Source organism: Phaseolus vulgaris, chromosome 2, assembly GCF_000499845.2.
Source record: "Phaseolus vulgaris cultivar G19833 chromosome 2, P. vulgaris v2.0, whole genome shotgun sequence".
Taxonomy (NCBI): domain Eukaryota; kingdom Viridiplantae; phylum Streptophyta; class Magnoliopsida; order Fabales; family Fabaceae; genus Phaseolus; species Phaseolus vulgaris.
In genome coordinates, this window is record NC_023758.2 from 7,218,089 (window position 1) to 7,231,677 (window position 13,589).

General features: G+C 37.3%; 1 protein-coding gene across 1 annotated transcript; it reads right to left on the reverse strand.

The window, feature by feature from the left end:
* Nucleotides 1-11,641: 11,641 nt before the first annotated feature.
* LOC137810531 (uncharacterized) lies at nt 11,642-13,021 on the reverse strand. Its single transcript, XM_068611865.1, has one exon. The coding sequence runs from the start codon at nt 12,681-12,683 to the stop codon at nt 11,799-11,801; it is 885 nt and encodes a 294-aa protein (XP_068467966.1). The 5' UTR covers nt 12,684-13,021; the 3' UTR covers nt 11,642-11,798.
* Between the last annotated feature and the right edge of the window lie 568 nt (nt 13,022-13,589).

The following is a 13,589-nucleotide window of genomic DNA, read 5'->3' on the forward strand; positions in this document are numbered from 1 at the left end:
CGCCGACCGTCATCAAAAAGCCACGTCTGGACCTACCCATCGTAGTCTACTTGGTCGTATCAGAGGAAGCGGTCAGCGCCATCCTTGTCCAAGAAGTGGATCACGAGGAATACCCAGTATACTTCGTCAGCAGGACGCTCCACGCAGCCGAAACCAGGTACCAAATGATAGAGAAAGTGGCACTAGCCCTGGTGTTGACCGCAAGGAGGATGCGCCCATACTTCCAGAACCATGAAATCAGGGTAAGGACCAACTATCCTATATACAAAATTTTATCTAAACCCGACCTTGCAGGACGAATGATAGGGTGGTCGGTCGAGCTTTCAGAGTTCCACATCAGGTACGAACCAAGAGGTGCTATCAAATCCCAATGCTTGGTGGATTTTGCCGCTGAGCTCCCCAAAAACCCAGAAACCTCGGCCAAGTGGGTCCTCTACGTGGACGGCTCATCCAAAAAAACGGCTTGTGGCGCCGGGGTCGTCCTCGAGGGGCCTGGGGACTTATTGATTGAGCAAGCCCTCCAGTTCTCCTTCAAAGCAACGAACAATCAGGCAGAGTACGAGGCCATACTGGCCGGCCTCAACTTAGCAAACGACCTAGGCGCGCGAGAGGTCACATGTAAGAGCGACTCCCAGCTGGTTGTCGGCCAAAACGACCCCGATCACCCAACAACACGGAACATGCCAACCGGGGGAAGAAAAAAGCATCCGACGGCAATGCGCACGATATACCATGATCGGCCAAGACTTATACCGCAGAGGGTACTCAACACCACTCCTAAAGTGCCTCACCAAAGAACAATCCCAATACGTGCTACAGGAAATCCACGAGGGAGCGTGCGGGAGCCACTCCCGGGGCCGAATGATGGCAGCCAAGGTTATCCGTGCGGGGTACTATTGGCCGACCGTTCATGGAGATAGCACCAACTATGTCAAGAAATGCCAAAAATGCCAAGAGTTTGGCCCCCTCCACCATCGAAAACCAGAAGAACTGCATAGCATGACATCACCCTGGCCGTTCGCCATGTGGGGATGGACATCATCGGCCCGTTCTCACCAGGAAAAGGCCAAACGAAGCACTTTCTAGTCGCGGTAGACTACTTCACCAAGTGGATAGAGGCCGAACCCCTAGCCACCATCACTGCTCAAAATGTCCAAAATTTCGTGTGGAAGAACATAGTGTGCCGATTCAGCATACCACACTCGATAGTCTCCGATAACGGCCGGAAGTTCATCGACCAAGGCCTCATGACTTTCTACAACGACCTCGGCATCAAATCCCTCACAAGCTCCGTCGAGCACCCGCAAACGAACGGACAAGCCGAAGCAGCCAACAAGGTCTTATTGAACGAACTAAGAAAGAGGCTCGACACTGCAAAGGGAAGATAGACGGAGGAGTTGCCCGAGGTCCTGTGGGCATACCGTTGCACCCCGCAATCCACCACACAAGAAACCCCCTACAGCCTCACATACGGCACCGAGGCCATGATACCGGTGGAGATCGGGGAGTCATCCATCCGACGCCAACTCTTCAACGTATCCCTCAACAAGGAAAGTCTGGCGGTCGGCCTCGACCTCTTGAACGAGCTTCGAGACAAAAGCAAGATACGAGAGGCAGCATGCAAGCTCCGAGCGTCAAGAAGATACAACTCGAAGGTCCAGCCCAGAAGCTTTCACCAAGGCGACCTCGTCTGGAGAATGCGCAACAGCGCTAGGAAGTCGGACGACAAGTTCTCATCAAACTGGGAAGGACCATTCCGAATCCGAGAAGTAGGAGAGGGGGGGCTTATCACCTGGAGCATCTATCGGGAAAAATTGTACCTAGGACGTGGAATGCCACGCACCTAAAGTTTTATTTCAACTAAGCATGAATAAAATACACGCACTCTTTCCTCGCCCGACCTATCCATCTGTCGGAGAGGTTTTAACGAGGCGTTTCATACATGGTGTATACAACGAACGACACACACGGTTCGGTCAGGGGATGTAGCCCTAACCGGCATACCCTCCCGTAACCCACACGGCTCGGTCAGGATGTAGCCTTAACCGGCATACCCTCCCGAAACCCGTATCTAGCTCGGCCAGGATGTAGCCCTAACCGGCATACCCTCCCGAAGCACACACGGTGGGCACCAATTGTTCTCGAACTAGTTTGGGGACTGGGAGAACTATTGTCTTTAGATGTCACTCGGTCGGTCGTGTCTCACTTTCCTCCTTCTATCTTCCTCGCCAAACGGCTCCTCAGGCTGGTGGGGTACCTGCAGATGGCACTCCAACGCTCAAGTCAGTGGGGTATCGTATTCGGCTGGTTGGAATATTGTAGATAATGACGTACCTTCTTCCTTGGAATGCGTGATATTTATATTACCTTGATGGGCCCTTGCTGTTGGGTCGGATTAGGGGGTTGTTTAGCGATTAGGGTTGGATTAGGTCGTTTCCTAACCATGGGTTAGCCTTTGCTAATCGGGTCAACCTTTGACTTGAGCACCTTATATCGGTCGGCCACATATGTCACGTGGTCGACCTCGTACCTTAAAGTAGGGTCTTGACGCGTGGGTTGACCGGGTCCATAGACCAGTCGGTCATCCCAGTACAGAAGCTAAAATGTGAAAAATAATAGATTTAATGGAAAATTACTACTCACATATTTTCTCTAATTTTAAAATAGTCATCTATATTCCTTACGTCTTTAATAAAATATTACTCACATTTGATTTATTTTTTAAAATAACACTTACTTTCATTTAAAAAAAAATCATAAAAGATATTTAATTTTTACATTTTAAAACTTTAACTTTCTATAATTTTTATTTAAAATTTAATTAATATAACATTTTTAAATTAAAAAAAAAAACATGAATCTCACTAATATTAAATATAGCACGTAAAACTAAAAATATCTGTTTAAATTCCATAAGTCTGTGTTAATTTATTTAATCGGATTACACGTTTATAAATTATCATAATAACCAACAACCTTTTAATCAGTTATCCTTAATGATTATTCTATTCTATTACCGGGTGAATCTTATCACAATTTCATTCTAATATTTGTATTATATAATACTATATTAGAACAAATATAATATAGGAAATAAGATATTTTAATAGTAAAAAATGTTATTGTACGATGGGTTGAGACAATATTATTGTACAATATCTTCTTTCGATTTTTTTGTTTTTTTAGTTGTTTGTTTAGTCGTTCGAACTTCAATTCTTGATAAAAAGGTATTTTTAATTTTTTTTTCTTATACTTAAATAAATATTCAATATTTAAGTGCGTGTATCTCAATTAGTATTTATGTTATCTAATTTTTATACAATTTAATTATTATTAATACACATTTTAATTAATTCACTTAAAACTATATCGTTACAACATGTTCGGGACCGTTCGATCAAATTGATACGCATGTTTCTTAAAAACACATAAAGTAAAACTCGTTAGTCAAATTATCCAATATGGGCTACGTGCATATGGGCTACATGTTTTACAAAAGCTCTAACAGTTAAGGGTATTAGTTAGTGGGTCTGCTAATATCTCATCCATTTCAAATAGATACACATATATTAATTCCTTAACTAAATGATAATATTGGAGAATATTATATACCAGAAAAATTTCAATAGAGTAAAGAAATATCACAAAACTTTTAAACCCAAATGCAAAAGCATAGTATTATATATAAAAAATATAATTTAACAAAATATAAAGATAAGTAATTACATGATAACAAATATGACAAATTTCTCTAAGTTTGAGTTTCATAATTAACAACTATGTCTATTACAATTTAACTCACACTAATAACATGAATTTTAAAGTCACCACGTAAATTCTTAACAGATATTTATAATGATCCAACGTTTGATGTTTAATTAAAAGATTTATTGGTTATATGAAATCAAAATTTGTAACTGTTCTAATGAAGATGATGCTTTTCCCCTAGAGCATACAGTTTTTACTAGAAACAGTGGTTTCCAATATAAGATAGTCGAACGATGGAGAGTTATTAAAGGATTCAGTCAAATACAGTGGAACGAATGATATATCTCATAGTTACTTGGTCTGATATAGTGTTTTCGGTTTGGACCTTAAGTCAATATATAGAGGCTCCACGACAACCTCATTGGATGTTGCAATTCGAGTCCTAAAGTACATCACTGGGACAAGGATTGTTATTGCCATCCGAGAACAATCTGACATTGACAGCTTGTTGCCAGACTGGGGAGGTTGTGAGACAACTCGGAGATCAGTATTTAAAAAAAAACAGACAAACATATCAAGATCATCTACGAAAGTAGAATACCGCGCGATGGTCAATACTTGTTTGTAGATAGTTTGATTACGATATTTGTTGCAGGACTTAAAGGTGTTATGTAACTTGCCAGCTCGACTTTTCTGTGATAATCAAGCGGCCTTGCATATAGCAGGTAAGGAACATTTTTTGACGCTGCGACACAAGTTGAGGGTTTATGATCTTCACCTACCAACTTGAGGGGAGTATTAAGGAAATAATGATTATCAAATTATACGAAATTATATGCAATTATGTGCAAACGCAAATAATTTGATAATATTAAAGGATACGAATACCAGAGTTATAGAAGGATCCTAATATTAATTGGGTGTCTTTTCTAATTATCAGTTGTTTCTATTTATAAATAGGAGAATAATTTGGTGTCTTTTCTAATTATCAGTTGTTGTTTCTCTTTATAAAGGTGAATAACCTTTTTGTCTTGTGATTCTTTTCCTCTTTAATTAAACCTAGAATGAGTGTATTACTTGTATATATTCAGACCATTTGTTTTGATTTGGATAACAAGAAAGAAGAGATATTCATTCCCATATCCTTTGTCTTCAGTTTACTCTTTTGTTCGTTCATCTCTATTCTCTTTTGTTCATCTCTGTTCTATTTTGTAATATGGTATCAGAGCTCTGATTAGAGCTCTGGTTGCTACATTTATCTATGGGTGAAGTTGTTGATCCCTCACAAGATCTTTGTTCACTTTACCATGTTAATTTATCATATAATTCATCCTTGAATAGAGTTTACTCTCTCATTACACAACAAGAGAGACAAGTTTTTGGTGATCAATCCAAGGCAATGATTGCTACTAGCAAAGGAGGTTATAATAACAATGCTACGATCTATGGCATGGGTGGTGGATATGGAAGAGGAAGCTATGAAAGAAGATATACTTCCAAAATTTACAGTTATTGTGGAAAGACAGGGAATACCATTGATACATGCTATAAAAAGCGTGGTTTTCCACCTTATTTCAAATTTAAAAATCAGAACCATCATCAAAGTCATGCAGCCTTTCACAATACAAATTGGTTCAAAGTCAGAAGTGGAGTCTCAACAAATTGGTTTTACTCCTGAGCAGTATCAAACATTGTTAGCTCTTTTACAACAGGTCAAATCCAGTGACAATGTTTCTAGTCAAGTCTCTGTTATTCCTTCCAACATGACAACACAAACTGGTAATAGCTTTATTTCTTCTTCTAGTTCTTGGATTATTGATAGTGGTGCTACTGATCACATTTGTTCATCCTTAACTTACTTCACTTCGTATCATCAAATTGATCCTATTTATGTCAAATTACCAAATGGAAATCAAGTCATTGCCAATTATTCTGGAAGTGTTTTTCTCAATCAAAATCATGTCATAAACAATGTTTTGTATTTTCCTTGCTTCACTTTTAATCTTCTTTCAGTAACAAAATTGGTTGATAGAATATCTTGTGTTCTTACCTTTGATTCTAATGGTTGTCACATTCAAGACAAAAACTCCTTGAAAAATAATTGGTTCTGCTAAGATGCAAGATAGACTTTATATACTCAGGATCCCATCTTACCAGAAATTAAACCCCTTGAATCTACACACATCATCAATACTGTTAATGTCAGTGTGCTAGTGATCTAGAAACCCTTTGACATTTTCGATTAGGTCATATTTTAAATAAATGTATTGATGTTATCAAGAATAAATTTCCTTTTGTTAAATATAACAAATCTCTTGTTTGTGATGTTTGTCATTTTGCAAAGCAAAAAAGACTTTCTTTTCCTATTAGTACATCTAAATCGAAAAAATGTTTTGATTTGATTCATGTATATATTTGGGGACCATACTCAATACCATCAATTCATGGCCATAAATATTTCTTGACCATAGTTGATGACTATTCGAGGTACACATGGATTTTTCTTTTGAAACAAAAATCTGAAGTTGTTAAGGTTTTGGAACATTTTGTTATTTTTGTTCAAACACAGTTTGAGACAACAATAAAAATAATAAGAAGTGATAATGAAACTGAGTTTGTCATGACTATTTTTTGTTGTCAGTAAAGGAATAATACATCAAACATCATGTGTCAATACTCCACAACAAAATAGTATAGTTGAAAGGAAACATGGTCATTTATTAGATGTAGCAAGAGCTCTTATGATACAATCTCATTTACCCAAAATTTATTGGTCATATTTTGTGATACATGTTGCGCATATTATAAACATGCTTCCCACACCTGTTTTAAACTATTCTTCCCCTCATGAAAGGCTTTTCAAAACTGATGCAGATTTTAATGGATTAAAGGTGTTTGGTTCTTTATGTTATGCTAGCACTTTGTCAACAAATAGAAGAAAACTTGATCCAAGAGCATCAAAATGTGTTTTTATTGGTTGTTCAAGGTGGACAAAAGGATATATTTTGTTGAATATTCAATGAAGAGAAATTTTTGTGTCTAGGGATGTTGTCTGTTATGAACATGTTTTTCCATACCAAAGGGTTCAAGATACTAGTAATGAAACTAACAGTCCCGATATTGATGATCAAATTTTGTTTGCTGAAGATCAATTTGTCTTAAGTCAGCCATCACAAGTCATTCTTGCACCTTGTGATAATACACCTTGTGATAATGTTGAAAATAGCAGTGATAATAATTGTGAGTCACAAATTGAGGTTTCAGACGTAGATTGTTCCCATATAGACCAAAACATCAATGAAAATCATGATATAGAACAAAGTTCTGAATCAGATCCATCTGTCTGAATGAGCACAAGAATAAAAAGATCACCTGAGTATTTAAAGAATTATCATTGTAATCTTAACGTTTCCAGTACAGCTTCAAGAGTTAAATATCCTTTGAATTCTATTTTGTCTTATAGCAATTTATCACCTTCTTACAAATCTTTTGTTATGTCTCTTTCTTCACATGTTGAGCCAAACACTTATTCTGAAGCTGTGAAACTTGACTGTTGGAGAAAAGCTATACAATGTGAGATATCTGCTTTAGAGTCAAATCAAACTTGGGAGACTGCTCTTCTGCCTAAGAACAAAGCTGCCATAGGTTGCAAATGGGTATTCAAAATAAAATATAAGGCTGATGGGACAATTGAAAGGTATAAAGCAAGGTTAGTGGCAAAGGGATATACACAAACAGAAGGCATTGACTACCTTGATACTTTCTCTCAAGTAGCAAAGATGACCACCATAAGGTTGCTTCTTTCTTTAGCTTCTGTTTATAATTGGGAATTGAAACAATTAGACATAAACAATGTCATTTTACAAGGAGATTTGAAAGAAGATGTATACATGGTTGTTCCTCCTGGATTGACTTCTATTCCACCAGGAAAAGTTTGTAAACTAAAAAAGACTTTATATGGTCTTAAGCAAGCTAGCAGAGAATGGTTTGCCAAACTGTCATCATTTTTGCTTTCTATGGGATATACTCAATCTATGAATGATCATTCCTTGTTCATTAATTCTTCTGAAGGATCTTTTACAGCATTATTGGTATATGTGGATGATATAATATTGACAGGAAATGATAAAGAAGAGATTGCTCGAATCAAACAAGCCTTGAATCAGACATTCAAGATTAAAGATCTTGGGAATTTAAGATATTTTCTTGGTCTAGAAGTAGCAAGAAGTAAGACAGGAATAATGGTAAAATCAAAGGAAATATGCATTGGAATTATTAACAGATGCAGGTCTTTTAGTCTGCAAACCTACACCCACTCCTATTGATAATCATGAGAAATTCTCTTATACTAGAAGTGTTCATTTCACAGATATTCAAGCCTACAGAAGATTGATTGGAAGACTTATGTATCTCACTAATACCCGACCTGACATAACATTTTCTGTGCAACAACTTTCTCAATTTCTTGATAAGCCTACAATTGCTCACTATAATGCAGCGATTAGAATTCTCAGATATATCAAAGGGGCTCCAAGTCTTGGTCTATTTTTCTCTTCCACTACCTCTGTTCATCTGAAAGCCTTTTGTGATAGTGATTGGGGCACCTGTAGTGATTCAAGACAATCAGTGATTGGTTTTAATGTCTATCTTGGGAATTCTCTCATATCTTGGAAATCAAAGAAGCAAGGAACAATATCAAAGAGTTCTTGTGAAGCTGAATACAGGACAATGGCCACTTTTACATGTGAAATTCAATGGCTAACTTATCTTCTTCAAGATTTCAAAGTTTCTTTTGAGCAACCATCTCTTTTATACTGTGACAATGACTCAGCAAGATACATTGTAGCAAATCCAGTGTTTCACGAGCGTACAAAACATATAGAAATAGATTGTCACGTGGTCCGGGAAAAATTAAAGAAGGGTCTCATCCATTTGCTTCCCATTTCCACCACAAAGCAACTGGCTAATATTTATACCAAAGCTTTAAGTCCTCAATCTTTTAAGAATATTTGTTCCAAGCTAGGTCTCATCAATATTTGCTCCCCAACTTGTCGCGGGGGTATTAAAGGATACGGATACCAGAGTTATAAAAGGATCCTAATATTAATTGGGTGTCTTTTTTAATTATCAGTTGTTTGTCTTTATAGAGGAGAATAATTTGGTGTCTTTTCTAATTATCAGTTGTTTCTCTTTATAGAGGTGAATAACCTTTATTTTGTCTTGTGTGTTATGATTCTAGTATTTAATTATTGATTCTTTTCCTCTTTAGTTAAACCTAGAATGAGTGTACTACTTGTATATATTCAGACCATTTGTTTTGATTTGAATAATAAGAAAGAAGAGATATTCATTCTCATATCCTTTGTCTTCAGTTTACTCTTTTGTTCGTTCATCTCTGTTCTCTTTTGTTCATCTTTGTTCTATTTTGTAATAGATAATGATAGAATCTCATATTAGTCAATCACCGCATAATTAGCTTGTAATTGGAGATAAAGTCTCCATACACTTGTACATGTAAATACACACAAGAGAATAAGGCATTACCATTTTTCTTACCATCTTATATACCATTTTCTTATAGTGCAAAAACTTTCTCAATTTCTTGTTAAGTCTGAAATTGCTCACTATGATGCAGCAATTAGAATTTTCAGATATATTAAAGGAGCTCCGAGTATTTTATTTTTCTCTTCCTAAACTTCTGCTCATTTAAAGGCCTTTTATGATAGTGATTGGGGCACCTGTGAAACTGGATACAGGGCAATGACCACTGTTACATGTGAAATTCAATGGTTAACTTATCTTCTTCAAGATTTCAAAGTTCCTTTCGAGCAACCATCTCTTTTATGCTGTGACAATGACTCAACAAGATACATTGCAGCAAATCCAATGTTTCATGAGCATACAAAACACAAAAATAGATTGTCACATTGTTAGGAAAAAATTGAAGTGTCTTATACATATGCTACCCATTTCTACCACAGAGCAAAATGACTAACATTTATACCAAAGCCTTAAGTCCTTAATCTTTCAAGAGTATTTGTTCCAAGCTCGGTCTCATCAATATTTACTCTCCAGCTTGCGGGGCTAACAAAGGATATGGATACAAGGCTTTTAAGAGGAAACTAATATTAATTTTTTCTTTTCTAATTCTTAGTTGTTTCTCTTTGTACATATGTCTAACCTTTATTTTGTCTTTTCTTATTCTAGCTTTTATTGACTCTTTATTTTATATTGTCGCTTTAGCTACCTAAAATGAGTGTACGGCTTGTGTATACATATTCAGACTCTCCGCTTTGATTGAATCAAGAAAAAGAAAATAGAAGAAATATTCTTTCTCATATCCTTTGTTTTCCTTTCTTTCTTTTATTTTATCTTATTTCTTTATTTATAATAGTACTAATTCAGAAAAGAAAAGTAAGCTTAGAATTTTGAATTCAATTATAAAAGTACAATAATGCAAGGACCCAAATTAATTCATTAATTAAAAGATTATTTTAGAGAAAAAATTAGAAGTATCATAAAAAGTAAGATACATATGTATATGCATATTGGAATGGTGGAAAGGAAGATTTTGAATGGTTTAGGATTTAGGGTGAAGGAGGCTCAAATGAATTTTAGAAAATATTATAAAAAGATTATGAGAAACATATCTTGGACTTAAAATTCTTTCTTTTTATCCAACCAAAATCACAATACACATGTGAATTCTATTACAAATAAATTGATCCACAAAATCCTCAATTCAATTTGACAAAAACTGATTTAATATTGATTCATAATTAGATTTAAACAGGAGTTAGGGTGATATACAAGAAGATAGGGCCCATAGAGTATTAGGATTATGGAAAGAAATGATAAAGGGTAAAGTTTTGTTATAACTGAAAAATGAGAATAAAAAGAAAGATAATTAATAAAAGAAGTGGTAATTGGAAAAAAGGAAAGAAACGTAGGAGAATAGGAAGTGGGAGAGATTAATTTGCGTAAAAGAAAATGAGTCACTCTTGTTGAACTCTTGTTGAAGTTAGTTAATAAGTCATTTGATTTCATTATCAAACAACTTCATGTTAACTCATTGCGTAACTTGCGCTATACTTCCCCATTCACCTCACTGGGACCCTTTCTCCTCCTCACAACAAATACCTATTATTCTTACACTTTTACTTCCTTTTTCCTCCAAATCTTAGTCGCAACATTTTTCAATTACTCTTTTAACACTTTTTCAATTCAAAAAAACCTACCAAAATTATTACTCATCCCTAAAATGTGTTATAACTTGTTGGAATTTACTAAATTGAATGTGTACATACTTACTAATCCATATAAACTACAACGTGGGTAGAAACGCATGAAAGAATTTTCAATTAAAGGGATAGCTCACCTCATGATTCATGTTTGTGAATTGTCCTAGTGTTGAATTTTGAACAGCCAAAAAACCCCACTTTCAAAACGAATCTCACAATGAGAAAGCAAAGCAGAGCTAGGAATTCGGTGAAAAGAGGGAGAAATTAAATTAAGTAAAACGACTTGTTAGCCAATAATTCATAGTTATTCTACCATACTACTTGAAAGCCACTGAGCTAACAGATGCGACAGTGATTCTTTGTTCTTTGATTACGCATTTGTATTTGGGTGGTGGTTAAAAGCTTTTACAACCGTATCATTAATTCATTTTCTCAACAAACCTAAGTAGTGAGTAGTCTCTGATGTACATTTAAAGCATCGCGTAGGCCAAAATGTTTAGCCAACAAAAGTAACATTCTCCAGGATCAATAAAACTTATATTTATTGTTTCTCCAACTTCACACTCTTTACTACTATGCTATAACATCAAAGATACCAGGCGTCGGCCAAACTTAATTACAAACACTTCAAATTAAATAATAACTTTGACTTTATCTTTCATTGCAACTAAAAATGGAGCCAAATCGGAAAATTGTAAAGAAACATTGCGTCGTCGATAAATGCAAGAAAGAGTAGGTTGAGTTCAATACCTCAACAATCAGCAACATACATACACCCAAAATGAAAATAAATCAGAAAAAAAAGGAAGTGTTTATAAAAAAAGAAAAACAAACTGTAAATACGTGTTTTTACAATTTATAAATGATGAGAAAACAGGGCAACACAGCGCGCGAGTCAAACACTAATAACTCGCCGTTGTCCCCACTGACCGAGTCGAACCCAACTCGTCCATCCAACAAGGATTCCATAAACCCATTTTGCTTAGAGACCCGACCCGCTACGACCCGGCACACAAGCATAGCCCTTCTGCCCCTGCCTCCGCCCGAGCTTTCATGGGCGTCGCCGCTGCCGGCGAATGTGCAGATGGCGGAGCCCTTACCGCCGGGGAAGGACAAGGCACAAGCCCCGCCGTAGGGGCCGCCGCTGGAGGTGGGACCCAAGCAGTGAAACCTCATGACCTCATTCCCATCCGCAACGCATCTCGCATTCTCCTCGTAGTCATGGGCCGGCCCAGTCCCGGTCCCCGCCCGGCCCTTCACCGTCTCCCGATACTCCTCGAAGCGGGAGACCGTTCGTGGGCCGTTGTGGACCTTAAATATCATCTCGACACGGCCCGAGAAGGGCTTGGGCCCCCAGCTGGTGTGAAAGATTATCTCGACCACATTCCGCGAAGGATGCCCCTCGGTGAGTTCGGTGAGAGAAGGAAAGCGAGGGTCGGCGTGGCGCGTGGCGGTGGCGGTGACGCTCCGCGAGCGGTTGATAGTGGTTTGGAAATCGGGCTTGGCAGCGGAGGGAGGGTATCTGGAGCTAGGGTGTTTCTGGAGAGGCTTTTCGGGTCTGGGTTTGGGCTTGGACTTGGGCCTGGGCTTGGTGGTGTCGACGACGACGTCTTTGATGTTTTGAACGCTTTTTCTGCAACTGGAACTGGGAATGAGGTATTTAGAGTTTGTGTGGTAGACGTCTTCGTAAGCTCTTGACTTGCACTGCAATGACTTCATCCACCCACTCGCCATTACCCGAAGCCCAACAAGACGGTAATGTAGTAATATGTTGTCTTGTCTCTCTCTGTTTTATCTTAAAGAGGAGAGGTTTTGGTAGCTCTGATTTTTGTTTGGAGTTGTAAGAAATGGGGTCTCATAGTGCTTATGTTCTGCCCGTACAGCAGAGAAGGAATGAATGAATGACTGAGAGGAGCTGCGGATCAGACATGGCGCCATAATAAATGGATTTTACTCCTCCCCTCTCTGCTCTGTGCAATCACTCTTTTGCCCTTCTCTGTTTCTTCCAATTACCCACGTGGCCTCTGTCTCCTTCTTTGCTAAAACTACAAATTCCATTTATTTCCAAAACAAAAAACCTTATCATAATTCAGAGGTTTTATTTGCTGTTACGTACCAAGTTCAATCCTGTCCACGCACGCATACTGTCGTCGTAATATTCAAGGAGGGTCCTTTTCGCTACTGCCATAGTATTCACCATTTCAAACTTCTAAATTAAATGCACACTCTTAAACCTCTTCCATTTTCAAACATCTAAATCTAATCTAACCACTTTTATATTATTCACTAATTATCTCATGCACACTACTACTCCTATCTTTACATTTGCCTAAAAAATTATATTCAAATTGCATTGGAAATAACGTGAAAGTATCCCTAATTATAAAATTCACTTTTTTTAATTTCTGACCAGTATTCAGGCCTTCAAAGTACAGTACAGGTTAGCATTTTTCTGGTACTACTAATAAATAAAGAAATAAGAAATGATAAAATGATGTTACGAAAGTTGCAGCATTTGGATAGCTTAACTTGTAATACTGCTGAATACTCAATATTTATGATTTGGGATGTGGTAGAAAAGCAGGGCATCTATGAAAGAAGTGGTTTGATTAGGAGCTTTGGGTAATTTCAAAGGAAATA